Source organism: Geotrypetes seraphini, chromosome 14 (assembly GCF_902459505.1).
Source record: "Geotrypetes seraphini chromosome 14, aGeoSer1.1, whole genome shotgun sequence".
NCBI classification, from domain to species: domain Eukaryota; kingdom Metazoa; phylum Chordata; class Amphibia; order Gymnophiona; family Dermophiidae; genus Geotrypetes; species Geotrypetes seraphini.
Window position 1 is genome coordinate 25,684,833 of NC_047097.1, and position 20,845 is coordinate 25,705,677.

Consider the following 20,845-nt stretch of genomic DNA (forward strand, 5'->3'; position numbering starts at 1 on the left):
ATCATCTGACTCGCAACGTTTAAGTTCCATCCAGGATGTCTAGTAAAACCTTCAATTATTCCTGCAGGATGACTAAGTCTAAGTCGGCCCACATCCCGCCCTAACCACTCCTCCAGATATGCCCCTTTTAGCTCTGGGCGCACAGCAGAATTCAGAGGCCTAAAAAGTCCCTCAACACTTCCAGAAAATTGGTTTGATTACAAGGCAACAAAAAAAATTTTCGGAATCATCTGACAACACAGCACATTTTTCTAAATCAGTGTTTCACGCTGATTTCAGATCTGTTGTTAGTTTTTTTTTCAGTCGCGTAAACTTTTAAATATTTAAAGATCTTCACAAAAGCATTCCATTTCTAAAGTTGAGCAATTCCTAATGTGAAAATCCATAGGATTACTAAATGAATCGTAGTCCAAAACGGCAGGATTGAACAAGCCCAGATCTCTAAACGTCTGTTTATTTATTGGGATTTATTAGCCACCCTTTACGTGAAGAGATTCACCCAAAGCAGTTTGCAATATACTGAATCGTAGTCAAATACTCAAGTAATTTCCCTTTTAATGTGTACTTATCTAATATAATAAATCCCTAAGCGCGCATGCACACTCCCACCTGCGTGCTCCCGTTTTCCGTGAGCTGTAGGGACCCGCAGGTAGGAGTGCGCATGCGTGCGGTGGCACGGAGTCTGTCGGACACGGCGGCGGCTCTTGCAGTCTGAACTTAAGGATGTGAACTGGCCAGGGCGACGTCAGCGGGGGCCGGAACAGACTTTAATTGCTGCCTCCCAGGCTTCTCCTCCTGCTCCGGCTGGGCCTGCGTAAAAAAAAAAAAAAAACCCAGAGCTCGCTTCGGGTCCGGCAAGGGCTGCGGGTCCTGAAACCTTCCAATTCAAGCAGCGTCTGCAGCACTCTACACACGCTGCTTCGGGGCCTTCTACTGAAGGCCCTGAAGCAGCAGTGTGTAGAATGCTGCAGACGCTGCTGGAATCGGAAGGTTAGTCGGGACCGCGGGAAGGGAAGAGGGGGGTGGTAAGGGACTAAGGGAACTGGCCAGACCGCGGGATGGGAAAGGGGGGGTAGGGGAAACGCTGCTGCTGCACAGGAAGTGGTGTGGGGGGAGGGAATCCTGCTGTGGCTGCTGCACAGGGAAGTGGTGGGAGAGAAATGCTGTTGCATAGGAGGCAGGGAGAGAGACAGATAGAAAGAAAAGAAGAAAGACACAGGGGCAGGGAGAGACACAGAAAGACAAACAGACAAAGGGGGCCAGGGAAAGAGAGAGAGACAGCGGGAGGGAGAGAGAGACATAAATAAAGACATAGACATATATTCTAGTACCCGTTAATGTAACGGGCTAAAATGCTAGTCTGAATATAATGTACATTTCACAAAGTCTCATCTGGGTCAGTAGTAGTGCAATGCAATCTCTTCAATCTTCTTATTCCTGATTGGCATTAGTTGCTTTTGATGAAACTAGTTGGTATGAATATACCCTTACGTACATAACTGCACTTAGTTCCTTGTCATCATCTTGGGGCATGTGCACACAGGCAAGGCGGGAGCATGCCTAGCACTTAAGTACTACCTTTTCGGAACAATATTTAAGCAGGACTTTTGTATTTAGGTGTAAGCATTTATACCTGCTTAAAATGTTGTGTCTAAGTACTGAATGCTAATTGTATGCATTCTTGCCATTATAGTTTTTCACCTAACCTTTCTTGAACTGACCTGTGTGTGTGTAAAACTGGATGCTCTTCCATTTTCTAGGTACTAAAATTAATATTATCTGCCATCTTAGACAAGTCATTAAACTTCTCCTTGGTGACACTTGACATTTCAAAAACTCTAGAGCATTTCCTTAATAAAAGTACTCGCATTGCAAGTATGAGCCTGACTTTCCGGACAGAGAGGAAAATATAATACGGCCTTTAGTGGGTTTTGTGTGGTTTTTTTTAAAGCTTTCACCTTGATATGTTTTTCCTTGGGGAGGAATATTACAATCTTTGTAAAAGAGCTTTTTCCCATAAAATAACGTTTCCTTATGTGGTCATGCAATATTGGGAAAGATGGTTGAATAATATGTCAAAGTAGTTGTGGTTGCTCAGTGGTGTAGCCTCATAAGCTTCCGAGCAGGAGAGGCCAGGATGACTGAAAATGATGAGGGATTGTGGTCTTCACGTCCATGCAGAGAAAAGCCTTAAAATGCTTGCACGCTCTCTTTTAATTCCTTAATTTCTACTGCTGTTAAGATTTGGCTTCCATATGCCCAGCTAGGGCACAGTATTTTATAAGGAAACTTCCAGACACTAGTTTTTTCAAATTGGAGATTTGGGGTTTATATTTAAACATTCTTCTTTAGAATTGTCTTTTTACATTGGTGTGCCCTCAGTGGGACAAGGTGGCAGGTTTTCTCTGAGCCAAAAGATTAAGAAAATGCTATTCTCATAGCTCAGACCCTCCCTGCACTTGGATCTTTGCATAAAAAAGGCAGAAAACTAAGCTCTAGAACAGTGGTCTCAAACTCGCGGCCCGGGGGCCACATGCGGCCCGCCAGGTATTATTTTGCGGCCCGCAGTCTATACTAGTACTGTTTGTACTAGTACTGCCCGCTCTTTGCAGCGTCCTCCAGCTTCCCCCATGGCCTCCCGCTCTTACCTTCAGATAATTACCGCAGCCTGCAGAGAGGATCGCCGGTGCTGTAGCGATCTTTGTAGGCTGCTGTCGTCCCCAGCAGCACATTCCCCCTGCCGCGATCCTGCCCCTGACATCAGAGGAGGGGCGGGACCGCGGCAGAGGGAATGTGCTGCGGAGGCCGATGGCAGCCTGCAAGGAACGCTACATCACCGGTGATCCTCCCTGCAGGCTGCGATAAATAGCTGAAACTAAGACCGGGAGGCCAGGGGAGAAGCTGGAGGACGCTGCAAAGAAGAGGGGAACATGCAGGCCTTCAGGGGAGGGGGGAAGATTTATAAACAATAAAGAGTTTTACCTCATGCAAAATTGTCATTTCTTTAATAAGACATTAACTTTTTTTCTGTGGCCCTCCAAGTACCTACAAAGCCCAAATGTGGCCCTGCAAAGGGTTTGAGTTTCAGACCACTGCTCTAGAACCTCAGAAAAGGGAATTGTTGCCCATGCCCTGACAGGAATCAACCTCACTCCTAAACCAGGGTATGATCTCAGTCTCTGATTTATTGCTAACGCTTGCATTATGCCAAGGAGAGCTTCTTTCCGGGGTTCATAAGATATAACATATAAAGGCAACTTATCCAGATGCACGTGGAAGTTCTTTTTCATCAAGCCTTTGGCACCCAAAATGATGGGAACTATTTTGGGGGGAGGGTTTCCACATTTTCTTGGCCTTAGACTGCATTGCTTGTTTGATACTTGAAGATCCTTCCTCACTCCATGCAATTCGCCATCTCTGTAATCAATTCCATTCTGTTGTTTTTCTCTTTTACCACTGTAGCTAGTTGTCTGGCATCCAGTGTTTTATCGTTCTGGATGGGGATGTCCCAGGTAATCATAACTTCTCTACAATTCCCTCAGGGTCATGATCCCAATGCTTTTCCAGTATGCTGATGTCGTAACGCTTATAGAGTTTCCAAAGAACAAGATATGCCACCTTGTTATGCCTTTCTAAATAACAATTTTTCACTATCGGCACTTCACAGCCAACCACGAGATGAGTAATTGTTTCTCTCTTACAGAATCTACAGGAGACTGTTGCATGAGTTTGTTTGGTTTTTTTTTTTTTTCAGTGCTTCCTGTTAACCATCTCATCTATAATCCTCTGTCCTGGTCTGCAACTATCAATCGCTCATCCTTAGGTTTCAGTTCAACTCTCCTTAACCTTCCATGTGGGTTTAGAGATAGCGCAACCTCAGATACGGTCTGTGGTTTGGATTCCTTTAAGTACAGTCTGTTTGAAGCAATTGCGGTTCTTTACCTTCAGCTCAACGATGGATTGATAACATTTTCAGGCTGTAGTTAAGTGCACCTTTTGTATTGGGATCACGTTGGCAAGATTTTTGAGAATTACTCTGTATGTAAATAGGTTGCTGTTTCTGATTCTGGTTTTTTTTTCCAGCCAGGCTGATTTATGTACTGGCATGGCTGTACAGTGGGAATGGCTCTTACTTCTGTTTGAAGTTGAGCATCCACTGTAATTTAGGTAATTTCTGTCAATCTCTGAATCAGTGATTTGTTATTTATGTGTAATTGTATAGGCCTCACATAATTTGTGATTTTTGCACCAGAGTTTAACTTTGATATGAAAAGCAAAATTGAGAATCAGAAAATAATATTAAATACTGAACTAAGGCCAGTACTGGGCAGACTTGCACGGTCTGTGTCTGTATATGGCCGTTTGGTGGAGGAATGGACTGGGGAGGGCTTCAATGGCTGGGAAGGTGTAGATGGACTGGAGTAGGTTTTAATGGAGATTTCGGCAGTAGGAACCCAAGCACAGTACCGGGTAAAGCTTTGGATTCTTGCCCAGAAATAGCTAAGAAGAAAAACTTAAAAAATTTAAATTGAATCAGGTTGGGCAGACTGGATGGACCATTTGGGTCTTTATCTGCCGTCATCTAATATGTTACTGTGAGACAATATTTTTCTGCATATGTTTGCATATTTATTTCTCAAATTTATATCCTGGATAAAGTAGAACATCCCTAATTTAAAGCAACAGAATAATATAATATTTAAAACAATTTCATTTAAATATAATTTAAAATCCATCATAGTAACTGTGATACATGCCAGTTACATATCATTTGGTTCCAGAAGTGTCTCTGCTCTCTGGCATGTCATTTTGGGTTTAAAGTTAAGGGATGTATTTCATATTTGCTGGTTGCTAGTAGCTTAAAAGGGGAGGGGGGGATGGCTGTTGAAGCAGCTTTGGAGGAGTTGTTTATCTATAATAATAAAATGTTAGTCACGCATGCGCACTCTAAAGTCGTGTTCCCTGATCCGTCGCGGACATGAGAGTGCGCATGCGTGCTTATCATGCATCGGGCTTACCACTGCTGCAGCCAGCTGAGGTCTATGACGCAGCTCAGCCTCTTCAGACACCGCCGCTCCTCCTCTTCGGACAGCAGGCTCCTCTCACGTGCCCAGCGCCGCCGCTTGGAGGCCGCCGGGACAGAGCTGCGGCGCCGATCGCCTCCACCAGTCGGCAGCCAACCGCCGATCTCCAGTGGGCAGGGTATCGGAGGAGAGGGATCGCGGCCGCTCAGCGCCCCCACTGAGGAACCCAACCACTTTCCGCTCTTTAACTGACCCCGCCGCCCGGTGGCGATTCCAGCAGCGTGTGCAACAGTCTTCACACGCTGCTTCGGGCTCTTCTACTGCCCTGATTTGCTCTGCCGCGTCACTATTTTGAATGTGTAACCACAAAAAGGTGGTGTACAAGTCCCATTCTCTTTCATCTTCTTTATCTTTATTGAGACAGGGCAACCAGAACTGCACAAATCTCAAGATACAGTCACACCAGAAATCTTATTTTAATATTCTCTGTTTTGTTCTTCATTCCTTTTCCTATCATCCAAAACGTAATGTTTTCTTTTTTAGCTGTCATGTGTCATCGAGCTGAAGCTGTTGACACATTTTTCACAGTAACTCCAAGAACTTTTTGGGGGATGGTGACTCTTAACTTAGAACTCAGTGTTTTGCTCTTGTAGATGGTATTTTTTCCCCCTGTGCATCACTTGAACTTGTTCACATTAAATTTCAACTACCATTTAGATGTTCTCTTAGGCTTCTGCTGCTGGTATCATGATTGTTGCTGTTTTTTGGGTTTCGCTGCATCTGGATAGGTAGGTAGAATTGACGTTTCAACCATCATGCTGTGGCTTTCTTCAAGATACCACAGCAAGATGGCTGAAATGTTGGTTCTACCTTCCCAGACGCGGTGAGACCAGGAATTAGCAACTACCATTTAGATGCCTAATCTTGTACTCTCACAAGACCCTTTTGCTAATTTTAGCAATCCTCAGCTATTTTAACAAGTTTGAGTAATTTTGTGCCATCCAAAATCTGATCACCTGATCTGTCATTCCAGATCATTTATAAATCGGTTAAACTGCACAGATTCAGACCCTTAGGGGCTGATTCTACAAACGGTGTCCCGATTGTAAGCGGTGGTAGATATCCTACCACAGTCTCACTAGCCAATCGGGTCGCACATTTTTTTTTTTTAATCCATGTGGCGAAGGATGCTACAGTGTAGGCATTTGACTTGCGCCTATGGAGGCATCTAAGCATGCCTACCGACACCCAAGGCTGGTGTGGGTGTGGTTTCCACCAGAAGTGGCCTTGGGTGTTCATAAGAGTCCCTATGCGACTCTGTAGGCACGAGACAGACGCCTTAAATGCAGGTCTGTAAAATACTGGCCTATATTTAAGACGTCTATTAGAAAAAAAAAAAAAAGGTGCAGTTCTCTAAAGGACGCCAATGCGTTATTGATATGCGATTGGCAGCTGCCGAGATCGGTGTCCTTTAGAGAATCTGACTCTTCTCCTTGTGGATTGTTGACCATTTAATCGTACTATCTGTCTTTACCAGTTTGCAGTCCACAAAAAAGTTTTTGCCTCCTGTCCCTTGACTATTTAATTTCCTAATGAGAGACTTTGGTAAACATTGAACAGTTAAATATGCCTTCCCCTTGTTTGTCTCTCCTCCCCATCTCCAATCCCTTAATGCAGGGGTGCACAACTACAGTCCTCGAGGGCCAAATCCAGTCGGGTTTTCAGGATTTCCCCAGTGAATTTGCATGAGATCTATTTTCCTGCACTGCTTCCTTCGTATGCATATTGATCTCATGCATATTCATTTGGAAAATCCTACAAACCTGGCCTGGCGAGGGCCGAAGTTGTTCATCCCTGCCTTAATGTCTTTATCATAGAAACATGATGGCAGATAAAGGCCAAATGGCCCATCTAGACTGCCCATCCACAGTAACTATTATTCCTTTCTCTCTCCAAGAGATCCCACGTGCCTATCCCAGGCCCTTATGAATTCAGACACAGTCTCTGTCTACACCACCTCTTCTGGGAGACTGTTCCATGCATCTACCACCCTTTCTGTGAAAAAGTATTTCCTTAGATGACTCCGGAGCCTATCGCCTCTTAACTTCATCCTATGCCCTCTCATTTCAGAGTTTCCTTTCAAATTAAAGAGACTCGACTCATGCGCATTTACATTATGTAGGTATTTAAACTTGTCCATCATATCTCCCCTCTCCCGCCTTTCCTTCAAAGTACACAGATCTTTAAGTCTGTCCCCATACGCCTTATGATGAAGCCACATACCATTTTAGTAGCCTTCCTCTGGACTGGCTCCATCCTTTTTAATAATAATAATAATAATTTATTTCTTATATACCGCTATACTGTGAAGTTCAAAGCGGTTTACAGTAAAGATACATTTTGACAGTACATGGGATTCAAACGGTTTGCAATAAAGATACATTTTGTCAGTGCATGGGATACAAGTGGTTTACAATAAAGATATATTTTGTCGGTAAGTGGGATACAAGTGGTTTACAATAAAGATACATTTTGTCAGGACATGGGATACAAGGGGAGAGAGGGTAAGAGTTGGTCTCAAATCTAGAATTGGGGGTGGCGAGGTAGAGAGGAGGGCCGTAGCAAGGAAGAGGTGGGTTGGGAATTTAAGAATTTGTTAAACAATCGAGTTTTCAGGGATTTTCTAAAGTCTGCGTATGTAGTGGCCTCAAGTATGGGTTTTCCAAGCTATGTGTCCAGCCTAGCTGCCTGGAATGATAACATTCTATCTAGAAACTTTTTGTATTGGTAAGATTTCAGGGAGGGGTAATTAAATAGGTTTGTTCTGCGAGTGCTCTTGTTGGAACCGTTGAGAAAGAACTGGGAGATTAGGTAAGTTGGAAGCATCCCAAAGAGAGCTTTGTAACAAATACAAGCAAACTTGAAGATGACTCTGGATTCTACGGGTAACCAGTGGAGTTTCTGATAGTAAGGGGTAATGTGTTCCCATTTTTTTAAACCGTGGATTAGTCGGATCGCGGTGTTCTGAATTAATCTCAGTTTGTTGAGGTTCTTTGCTGAGGTTCTTTGTTGAGGTTCTTTTTGAAGATGCGGCCTCCAGAATTGTACCCAATATTCTAAAAAGTCTTATACAGGGGCATCAATACCTCCTTTTTTCCTACTAGCCATACCTCTCCCTATGCAACCTAGCATCCTTCTAGCTTTTGCCGTCACCTTTTCAACTTGTTTGGCTATCTTAAGATCATCACATACAATCACACCCAAGTCCCGCTCTTTTGTCGTGCACATAAGCTCTTCACTCCCTAATCTGTACCGTTCCCTCGGGTTTTTGCAGCCCAAATGCATGACTTTGCATTTCTTAGCATTCAATTTTAGCTGCCAAATTTCAGACCATTCTTCAAGCTTTGCCATGTCTTTCTTCATGTTATTCACACCATCTGCAGATTTTTGTATTATCTACAAAGAGGCAATTCTTACCCGAAAACCCTTCAGCAATATTGTTTATATAAAAATGTTAAAAAGAACAGGCCCAAGAACAGAACCTTGAGGCATCCCTTTCCTCAGAGCGATCTCCATTGATCACTACCCTCTGTCGCCTTCCATTCAACCAGTTCTTGACCCAGCTTGTCAAAGGCTTTGCTAAAATCTAAATATACACCAGATCTAGCGCACATCCTCTATCCAATTCTCTAGTCACCCAGTCAAAGAAATTGATCAGATTTGTCTGGCAAGACCTACCTTTAGTGAATCCAATGTTGCCTCCGATCCTGTAATCCACAGGATTCCAGAAACTTGACCATTCTCTGTTTTAAAAGCATTTCCATTAATTTGCGTACCACAGAAGTCAGACTTACTGGCCTGTAATTCCCTACTTCTTCCTTACTTCCACTTTTGTTGAGAGGGACCACATCTGCCTTTCGCCAGTCCTCCGGTACCATTCCTGACTCTAGAGACTCGTTGAAAAGGTCAGTCAGCGGAGATACCAGAACTTCCCTAAGTTCCTTGAGCACCCTAGGATGTATACCATCCGACCCCATTTCTTTGTCTACCTTTATTTTAGCTAGCTCCTCACGAACACAACCCTCTGAAAATTGATCAGGGTCTGTTACTTCTCCATCCTATTCACGTTTGTCTTATGCAGTCCCGCTCCTGGCGCTTCAGCCGTGAACACAGAACAGAAATATCTGTTAAGCAATTCGACCTTTTCTTTATCAGCTTCTACATATTCCTTCCCTTCACCTTTGAGTGTCACAATGCCACTTTTGCACTTCTTCCTATCACTAATATCTAAAAAAATGTCTTGTCTCCCCTTTTTACTGTCAGCTTTTTTTTTTTTCTATTTGCATCTTTGCTTTCCTGACTACAAGACCAGCCTCTCTTAACTTTTCCAGATATGTTTGCCTGTCTTCCTCTTTCTGCCTGTCTTCCTCTTTAGTAGTTTATGAAAGCTAACCTCTTATTCCTTGCCTTCTCAGCTACTACTTTTGAGAACCAAAGTGGTTTTCTTTTACTTTTACTTACTTGCCTCACAAAAAGGTTTGTTGCCCTTACAATCGCTCCTAGATACTCCTGAGCAAGCCTCAAACTTGGTCTCTAGAGGTTTGAGAGGAAACAGTTGAAAAAGTGTCATTGAAAAACTGTCTGGCCTAGGAGTTTTGAACTACAGAAACTAAAACAAACAAAAATGATTTTCAGTTTATTTATTACATATGCGAATCGGAATATAGCATGTGGGAATGATTAACTTGAGAGTCTGAAGGAAATGTAAAGTCACTGTTTTGACGCTTTTATGTACTGGATGAGTACAATAGTAATGCCCTAAGCATGTTTCCTAAGGAGAGTAAAAGATGGGTCCAGCGTTAACTACAGATTTATTAAGTAAGGTGTAATGTTTTATATTATATTTTATAATTACCGTAACACTAAAACGCGGTATCACTTTCTCTGGGAAGTGTAAGCTCTCAAAGCAAAAACTTCAGTTAAACACATTGGTCTCTGATGGATATGAAAGCTTTAACAAGTTAAGACTTGTATAAAAGGCATTTTTGCATAAGATTCTGACTTAAAACTATGCAGATTCTCTATCATTTTATAATGAATCTTTTATATGGGTAGATGGGCATTGGGGTATCTTTTCTAATCAAACTTGTTACCTTGTGGTATTTAAGAAGAGAGAACTGCAAAGCTGAGCAGTTTTGGGTCCCTTTTGGGGGTAGGTGCCACTAGGCACTGGTAGGCACCTTGGTTTAGATGCCTACATAGTGCCTGCTGGAAAATTTAATTTTTAAGATATTTTTTTAAATTGTGTCTTTTTTTTTTAATTGATTTTTCCAACAAGTACAAAAGTGATACAATTTCCACATACAAGAATTCAAGATAGTACACAATCCATTGAAAACACTTCACCTACTCAACCTTCCTTTTATCCCCCCTATCCCACCCAACCACTGCAAACAATCATCAAACAAAATTGAGAGTTTGTTGTTTTTTTTCATTACCATCACTTTGCTATATTGGTCCAGGCTATTAAATTAGCCCCACCTGGAATACTGTGTGCAATTCTGGAGGCCGCATTACCGTAAGGATGTGCTGAGACTGGAGTCAGTCCAGAGAATGGCCACCCGGATGGTCTCGGGACTCAAGGATCTCCCTTACGAGGAACGGCTGGATAAGTTGCAGCTGTACTCACTCGAGGAACGCAGAGAGAGGGGTGACATGATCGAGACGTTCAAGTATCTCACGGGCCGCATCGAGGTGGAAGAAGATATCTTCTTTTTCAAGGGTCCCGCGGCAACAAGGGGGCATCCGTGGAAAATCAGGGGCGGGAAACTGCACGGGGACACCAGGAAATTATTTTTCACTGAAAGGGTGGTTGATCGCTGGAATAGTCTTCCACTTCAGGTTATTGAGGCCAGCAGCGTACCTGATTTTAAGGCCAAATGGGATAGACACATGGGATCTATTCACAGAGAAAGGTAGGGGAGGGTCATTGGGGTGAGCAGACTAGATGGGCCGTGGCCCTTATTTGCCGTCTTATTTCTATGTTTATATGTTTCTATCTGGACTATGCCAGTTCTCTTTACATCAGCTTAAGTAAGTGTAACTTGAAGAGATTACAGCTTATTCAGAACATGGCTGCCAAATTGAGTTTTGGTAAAAATAAATACGATCATGTTAATCCATTGTTGAGGACACTGCATTGGCTCCCAATGTGTTGGAGGATTCAGTTTAAATGTGCCAATGTTATACTTAAGAGTTTATATGGGTTGAAAAGGAGGGTGATTATGTAGAAAAATGACATAGAATGTGTATCTCTAATTAAATTACATATTCAGTTTGCTGTTACTTTTTGAAATGCCCTCGTAGATCAGGTGAATATCATCAACTCATGAAGTAGTTGGTGAGAGAAGAAACAAAAAGCAAATAGATATTCAAGGCTAGTAGCTGGAGACAATTTATAAATCCAACATGACAATGTGTGTCTTCACTGGCAACCAATTAAGTCTTTTTAGAACAGGTGAGATGTGATCAAACCTCTTTAAACTAAAAATCATTTTTGCAGCAATATTTTGAAATTTTTTATTTCCCCCCCCCCCCCCCCCCCACTTTATCAGCAGTGTGCACTATTAAGAAATCACACACACGGTTGTGCATCGAGCACATGACTGATAACCTTCACTATTTCCTGTTATAGCACACTCTATTAAGAGTAAGTGACGGGATCGGGACTGCAGAAAACAAGCATGAATGAGGATGGAGGACTGGTAGACCCTGATCGATTTTCAGAGAGAGGGTGCTGAAGGAACTTAGGGAAGTTCTGATGGCTCTGCTGACTGACCTTTTCAATGAGTCTCTAGAGTCAGGAGTGGTACCGGAGGACTGGAGAAGGACGGATGTGGTCCCTCTCCACAAAAGTGGAAGTAAGGAAGAAATAGGGAATTATAGGCCGGTAAGTCTGACTTCTGTGGTAAGCAAATTAATGGAAATGCTTTTAAAACAGAGAATGGTGAAGTTTCTGGAATCCGGTGGATTACAAGACCAGAGGCAACATGGATTCACTAGAGGTAGGTCTTGTCAGACAAATCTGATCAATTTCTTTGACTGAGTGACCAGAGAATTGGATAAAGGGACAGCACTAGATGTGACAGTGTTCCACACAGATGTCTAATAAATAAACTGAGTGCCCTCGTGATGGGTCCCAAATAGACAGACTGGGTCAAGAACTGGTTGAGTGGAAGGCAACAGAGGGTAGTGATCAATGGAGATCACTCTGAGGAAAGGGACATTACCAGTGGTGTGCCTCAAGGTTCTGTTCTTGGTACTGTTTTTTTAAACATTTTTATAAACAATATTGTTGAAGGCCTGTCAGGTAAGATTTGTCTCTTTGTAGATGATACCAAAATCTTCAATAGAGTAGACACCCAGGATGGTGTGAATAACATGAAGAAAGACCTAACGAAGCTTGAAGAATGGTCTGAAATTTGGCAGCTAAAATTTCATGCTAAGAAATGCAAGGTCATGCGTTTGGGCTGCAAAAACCCAAGGGAATGGTACAGTTTAGGGGGTGAAGAGCTTATGTGTACAACAGAAGAGGGGGACTTGGGTGTGATTGTATGTGATGATCTTAATGTGGCTAAACAGGTTGAATAGCTGATGGCGAAAACTAGAAGGATGCTAGGGTGCATAGGGAGAGGTATGGCCATTAGGAAAAAGGGAGGTGTTGATGTCCTGTGTAAGACTCTGGTGAGAGAGGGGGACTTTGGTGTGATTGTATGTGATGATCTTAATGTGGCCAAACAGGTTGAAAAGGTGACGGTGAAAGCTAGGGTGAATAAGTCAGGGTCCTTCCCAGAAATTAGGTCCAAATTTATAGAATATCTGCATTGGCTCATCTAACTGCCATCAGTTGGGCGCAAGCATTTGCACCAGCCTTTGTTAAGCGTAAATGCTCGTGCCCAGAATTAGGCGTGAAATATATGCTAAGCTAATATTCTGAAACGATCATTCTCCATTGATAGCCCTACACAGAATATTGACTTAGTAGAGATCATCTCAATGCCTTTGGTTGCCATTTATTGACTTTCTCCCCTGTATTTATAAAACAGATTTTACACGTAGAAATGCTTTTATAAAATCGCCCCCCCCCCCCCCCGAGAGCATGGATGTTTAAGGCAGCATTCATATATGTAATCCATGAGTGAGTGTGTAAGAGTGAGTAAGGGGTAGTATGTGAGAGAAAGAGATGGTTTTTGGGAGAGTGTGAAAATCAGACAGTGAAAACAGCTCTATTTAAATCTCATTTTTCCTCGGCTCTTGCAGATCATAAAAAGAAAAGAAATTAAAATGAAATAACTCAGTTTTACTGGCCAGCACCCTTTCCCTCTATCGATGTGTCGTACTTTATGAACACAGATCTATTCAGGAACATACCAAAGAGAATTTTGAAAGAGTTTTTGAAAAGAACATAAGTCCCCAAGGAACTTGTGAGGGACAGATATTTTTCATGTATAACTTGGGATACTCCATGTCACTTAGTAGCAGCAGATGCAGAGTGACATGTGACCTATCCCAGAGCCCTGGGTTTGCTCTAGGCGCAGACAGAAGGCTGGATAGTGCTGCATTTACTTACATAGCACTCCATCTGTCCTCCCTTCAGACCGCTTGCTTGCTTACAGCTCTGACCAGCTGCTGGGACTTCACTGGTACCTTTTGAGAGTCGCTTGGTAGTTTTTGGGTCATGCATCCAAGAGCAAATCATAAATACTAACTGCTTTAAGAAAATAACTGTAATACTAGCACTCTGGATTTTACAACACCCTTGCACAGTGACAAAGCACGAAAAAGATTATACTTAATTCATCAATATAGTTTATTATTTTATATGTGACATTTTCAATCAGAGCTCAAAGGCCCCTATAAAGCAAGACTTTTGCCAGTGTCACCCCATGTGAGAAAATCTATATTGAATTAGCCCGAGGTTTGTATAGCTATGAAATATCTGATTGCAAGTATTGAATTCCTCGTTTTGTAAAATAGGGTTTTAACTTGTCTGTTCTTACAAGAAAGCAAAATGAAAAATAACAGCCTGTAATGTCTGGAACGAAAGGGACACTTAAAAACATGCCAAGAAGACCAGAATAAACACATGATGCTCTTCCACAATCTCAGCATCCGTGTCAAAAATGTTTAGATAGTGTAGGGTTTGTTTGTTTTAATATTATTTGCCTATAGTATGTTTCATATGGAACAGAAGTGACCAGTTTCAGTTCTTGAGACCCATAAACAAGAGAAGTTTTGGCATTTCTCACTTGTAGACAATTTTACATACTCTACTAACAATGACGGGGATTTTACAGGGGTTTACGCATGAAACTTGGCATATACATATAAGCAACAAAAATAAACTCCAGGAAAAAAGATACAAACAAAAAGGTAGTAACAGTCTATAGGTTCTGAGAGTGGTTTTCCGAAGATTATGATAGGTGATGAAAACAACAAACAATCAAGAAAATATTTTATTTATTTATATATATATATATATATATATATGTATGTATATATATATATATATATGTATGTATATATATATATATATATATATATATATATATATATATATAACTAATATATATTTATATAATATATATTTATATTATCTATTTATATAATATATATATATTTATATAATATATATATATATATATATATATTAGTTAAAAATTTTTTGAAACGGGATATCCTCAGTGTGAAAGGTCAGCGAAGGGAGGGGATCCTCCAGCGCTTAGAAAAGCAAGGCAAAGGCTAAGCAAACCCCTGCCAGCACACCATCATCGGATATCTCACGTGTGCCCAACACAAATAGTGATAAATAATGTAATAAATAATTACAAATATAATATTCAGACCTGTGAAATCAAACCAGAAAACCATTCTGAGAACCCCCCCCCCCAGCCAACTCCCAAAATGAACTCAAACTTAGCTTGGATTACGTGGAAACAGAGTCCTTGAGTTTAGCAAAACAGTCCAGGGAATCGCTGCATTACAAGATCCCCACGAGGCCGGGTTCAACCCAGCCTAGTTTCGGAAACTCAGCATCCCTTCATCAGGATCCCGTCAGAGCTGAATTGCTGTAACAGTCAACAGCCACGTAGGAAGAATCATCCAAGCCGGCTGGGAAGAAGGCGGAACTCAATGTTTAGAGATGGCAATATATATGCACACAACACACAGAAATTCTAAGGGAATATGTACTGGGAATAGTTTGGGTGGTCCTTCAAAAAGTATATTTGGGTTTTTATAGTTTACAAGAGCAATACACATATAGGGATAATGCTAGAAAGGTTTTTTCATACATAAATACTGTGACAGGGAATAGGGACAGCAGGCCCCTAATCCTCAACACAGCACCAGCCGAGCGGTATTACTGGAGTGGCCCAAGTGATATTGTAAATTCAAATGAAAAATCAAACATGCATTTGTAAAAAAGACTTCTTTATTCTTCCCCCACTTTGGGTAATGCAGTAAAGAAAAGCAAAGTCCAGTCATGTGCTATCACCGTGCGCCAAACATAAGAACATAAGCCGTGCCTCTGCTGGGTCAGACCAGAGGTCCATCATGCCCAGCAGTCTGCTCACGCGGTGGCCCATTAGGTCCAGGACCTGTATAGTAGTCCTCTATCTATACCCTTTTATACCCTTTTCCTTTAGAAAATTGTCCAATCCCTTCTTGAACTACCAATACCGTACACTGTCCTATCACACGCTCTGGAAGCACGTTCCAGGTGTCCACCACCCGTTGGGTGAAGAAGAACTTCCTAGCATTGGTTCTGAATCTGTCCCCTTTTAATTTTTCCGAATGCCTTCTCGTTCTTGTAGTTGTCGAAAGTTTGAAGAATCTGTCCCTCTCCACTTTCTCTATACCCTTCGTGACCTTGTAAGTCTATCATATCCACTCCTTTTCCAAAAATGAATCACAAGCTGCTTCAAAATCATACGCATTTATAATCCAGTCATAAGGTTAACTTTTCCTCTTGACTTCACCACAGATACAGCAGTGACCACAGTTCCCACAAATCCTGGGTCCTTCAAGTATGGTGGCTTCTTGCCAAACTTCATTTACAAAGGCTGTGTCAAACAGTTCTTTGCAGGCTTTTAAATTTTTGCTTCTTAGGTTCCAGGCTTGGCTGTGCCCTGCCTTAGATTAATGTGTGTGGCTTTATCTTCCTTCCTTGAAGGTAAACTGTCACTATTCTGAGTTGCAAGGCATTCCTGTGCTTTGCTAATTACTGACTCTCATCTTCAGCTGTGCATTGAGCTCAATCATCCATCCAAACACTCATGATTCAGCTCTCTCCTGAGCCTTTAATGGTAGCTGCTGGCTCAGGAAGAAAGGGGCAAATCTCTCTGGATATTTCATCCCTCCCGTGTGACAAAATCCCTCTAAAGTGCATAAGATCGAAAAGCAGGCAAGAGTTAAGAGTTCCCTTGCCCCACTGTGCAGGTCTCGTACATCGCTAACTCTGCTTTAGCATGTTGTTAGCTTCACTCATTACAAAATGGCATTCATTTCTACACAAACACTCTTATGTTTCAGTCATTGGCTCCCAATGCATTTCCTCACTTATTTGAGAACCAACAGAAGCACCCTCATCCTCACTCATGCAAACATCAAGTTCTGGTTCAGCTATGCTTTCCTCAGAAACAGAGACCATGTCTACCTCTAGGCTACTTAGCATGTGGTTTAAACCCTGGTAAGACTTATCTGCCCGACTGTATTTGGACAGTTCCTCTGCCAGACGTCTGGGTTCAGCTTTTCTCCTCTCAGTAGCTGAAGATTTCAAAGGCCTTCCTTCTTCTGAGGTGTGCTGTGTAGGGAGCACTGCTCCCTAGCTTCAAGTCTTGTGACAGTTTAACTACAACTCCCAGGGTAGCAGAGGCTCTCATGCAGCTTGCTTGCTCTAATTACAACCTGTCCTGTTGTGTTTGCAGGTGCCGTTTTCTCCACCCCACCCCCTCTCTGTGCTCTGCCTTGAGCAGGATATGTGAGACCTGGGGATGGATTCTGGCTAACAGGATTCTTACTTAAGAGTAAATATGATTTATATTCAGGAACATTTTTAACTCCTGTAACCTTTTTCTTAGTCTCAGCGACACCACTGCTGGGTTTCTTCTCAGTAACAGGGCATGACTCGGACTGGAACTGGGCCTTTTTGTCAGTTTCTGGCTTCTCCCTGTCACAATACACATAAAATACCACTTATGAATTTAGCAGCAATCGGAAGCAGAGAACGACCTTACATAAATGGAGGTACAAAAAGAAAGAAAATAGAGAAAGGCAATGAAAAATCCACAAAGAGCCAAAAGGGAGGTACAAAGCAAGAGGTTTATTCTTAAGGACAATGTAAATTGGAACACCTACAACCCTACTACATGAAACTACATTGGCTGCTCATAACTGCAAGGATCAAGTTTAAATTAGGCACCACTGCCTTTAACCCTTTCAGGACCATAAGGATCGTAGGCCAATTTTTGTGGTTTTGACGACATTTTTATGATAAAAAGGGCTTGCAGATGCCAAAAAATTGATTTTTTTGTGTGAAATATCATTATTTAAAAAAAAAAAAAAATCACACTTCTGGCTTATGGACAGTGTGGCAAGTGAATCTTCTCGTCAATCTGGCAACGACGCTAATGAATGAATGTCGGAACCAGTTTGTTTACATAAAGGCAGTATCATATGGAATCCGTACATATCAAATTTAGAACTGTAGACTATCCCAATCAAAATTTATAGGATTTTAAAGTTATGGGACAAATATGTCCCTTGGTCCTGAAAGGGTTAAGGTCCCAACTAACCTAACCATCCTACTCCAGGGTGCCTCCAACAGATATTCCACCAGAAATCCTTTCCACTTAAAATTTCCAGCATGCAACAATATAAAGTCTACCAAGCAAATTACCTTATCTATCCAATATCAACTAGCAAAATGCTGGAACCAACTACCACTTATACTATGATCTTGTGATTACTTTCTCAGGTTCAGAAAACTTTTAAAACCATGTTTGTAGCAAGACAGGGAGCCAACCCTGAAGTAACTGAAATGGTAATTGTAAATGCCCATTTCTAGACTGTCCAATGAACGATGACCTACTTGAACTTGTAACTATGACCTAATTGTACTAATAACTGAACTGACCTACCTGTACTATCAACTCTATTGTATGACCGTGTCAAACTGTCCATTGTAACTGACCCAACTTCTTGTAATGTAATCCAACCTTGAAATGAATAGGTAAAGACAATAGAAAACCTGATTAATATAACACAAAGCACCACAATTGAGCAGACTTGACATGGAGCTGTGTTTTGGCAAAAGTTGCCTGCCTCAGGAGTCAGAGAATCTTCTAGAGTGCTAAAGGTACCAAGGCTTCAAAACACGGGACAACAAAATATTAGGCTTTGTCAGCAGAAGCTTAATGTTTTCTTTTCCCATGTTTTGAAGCCTTGGTACATTCTGAAAGTTAGTATTTTCAGATGCATTATTTAATATGGTCCCTCTTTTTTTTCCAATGGGACTTTTTCACTCATAATAGGTGTTAATTGCATTAGCATACATTAAATGCAAATTAATGTACTAAAACTCTTTGGTAAATCTTTTTCATTTTTAATTATTTTTTATTGGAATTTCAACATATGAAAACATGTAGAGGAACAAAAGGAGATCATGTGGAATAAAAGATACTTACAGCATCAAAGATGCAACACAGGAACAATGAGCATCTATATAATGAGTAAAACAAAATATGTATATGAAGCCATATGACAGGAGAAAAACATAAAACTTCTATGGAGACCCAGAGAATAAAGCATAGCGTAGAATAGTTAACTAAGCTAGCTAAGAGAAAAATTAGGAATTGAGATTATACAAGATGATCAATCCAGTTGGAATGCGCCTATAATTTAGGGAGGAGATGCAAAATTCTTCAGTGGAGACCAGATTTTATTGATTTTAAAACCTTTATTTGTAAGGGAATTGGCTTTACGTTCATAGCTATGAATCATCATTACCGTAGCCCACCAAAAAGAAGTGTTTAATAATTGGGCAGATGGCAATTAGAGCATCTAATAACTTGGAATGCCATTGATCTAGGACAGTGTTCTTCAACCACCGGTCCATGGACCAGTGCCGGTCCACAGAAATTTCCTGCCGGTCCACAGGGCAAGCACGTGCATCAGGCCCAACACAGTTTTCTTCAACCGCCGGTCCATGGTGCGATCGATGCGGCATTATCTTTGAGCCAGCTCCCTCTTCCTAACTGATTCAGTGCACAAAGCCACAGGCAGTGGCTCCTACGGGCATCCTGCGCCTGAACCGGAAGCCTTCTCTCTGACGTTGCAACGTCAGAGGTAAGGCTTCCAGATGAGGCACGGGACGTGCAAAGTGCAATTAGTACTATTATGGGGGCGGGATCTGGGGTGGAGATTGGGTAGAGATGGGTGGAGTCTGGCCCACGACTTAGCCCAGTGTTCCTCAACCGCCGGTCCACGGACCGATGCCAGTCCACAGAATAATTATTTTATTTCTGCCGGTCCATAGGTGTAAAAAAGTTGATAAACACTGATCTAGGGCACCAGGCAAGGCAAATGATTCTTTGGTAAATTTTGTCTTAAATTTCCAGAGATTTACTGCTCTGTTTTTAATCAATATTTAACACAGTTTTATTTTTCTAAGGTCATATGCAGTGATCCGTTCTGGGTACCGACTACTGAAGAGGAATATCTGCACTTTGGAGAAAAGGCCGACTCGGAGAACCCATCCCGCAAGTACATGAACTCGGTGAGGAAGCGGAAAGGACTTTATGTGGAGGAGAAGATTGTGGAACATGCTGAGAAGCAGAGGACTCTTGGCAAAAACAAATAATGGCCCAAAAGGGCCAACTCTCCATCTCAAACCAATGCTTTCATTAGAGCAGCTCCACAACAGCATCACGAGTATAGCTGCTTTGAAATGAATTTCCCTTTCCAAAGAGTTTGACAGTGACCCATGGATCACTTTTAATCAATTTTGAATCGTTTCCTTATTTCTTATGGAAGTTATTAATTACTACTGCTTTTTGAGCAAGAAAAAGAAACATTAACCTTTTTTGAGTTTAAGGGTTTCCCACTGCTATCTCAACATTGAACTCATTTGGCTACTCTGAAAAGCCTGACTGAAGCACCTGAGGGTTCCAGCCATCATTCTTTCAGACTTATCTTTGTTTTATGCAAAAAGATCTACAACATTCAAGTTGTATCACTTTATGAAAATTTTGAGCATTGAAAGACTGATTGCAGAATAAAAATGAATAAAAATTGTTATTAGTAGGCATATAGGATGTTTATTGGAGTACTTTCTAAAATTTCTAGTCTGCTTTCCTGTAAAGTCAAGATCATATTCTGTCGGTCTGCTCCTTCAGCCTTACCCATCAAATCTGGGGAGCTAGAGCTACCTCAGAAGCAGAGAGAATTACATTACATTACATTAGAGATTGATATTCCGCCATTTCCTTGCGGTTCAAGGCGGATTACAAAAGAGTTAAAAACTGTGGGTTACAATGGAAGATCATTGGTCATTTCTAGAGAAGGTAGAGAGTAGATCAGGTAGTATCTGTGTGGCAGGAAGAAAGTGGGAGGAAGGAGGTATTTGTGATGTTAAGTCTGCTTCAGGGATTTCTTGAAGAGTATAATTTTTATTTCTTTTCTGAACATCTTGTAGTATGGGGTAGTTATCAGAAGATTGGAGATTTGGTTATCTAGTTTTGCTGCTTGAGTGGCTAGGAGGC

The 20,845-nt window shown here is 41.6% G+C and overlaps 1 protein-coding gene across 4 annotated transcripts in view; it reads left to right on the plus strand.

Moving 5' to 3' along the window:
* The window catches only part of EFL1 (elongation factor like GTPase 1), a 192,034-nt gene extending 171,641 nt beyond the window's left edge, over positions 1 to 20,393 (plus strand). For all 4 annotated transcript variants that reach the window (XM_033920962.1, XM_033920963.1, XM_033920960.1 and 1 more), the window contains exon 20: positions 19,756 to 20,393. In XM_033920962.1, coding sequence (XP_033776853.1) covers positions 19,756 to 19,944 — 189 coding nt within the window. In that variant the 3' untranslated portion in view covers positions 19,945 to 20,393. The remainder of the gene's footprint in view (positions 1 to 19,755) is intronic.
* The last annotated feature ends 452 nt before the right edge of the window (positions 20,394 to 20,845 follow it).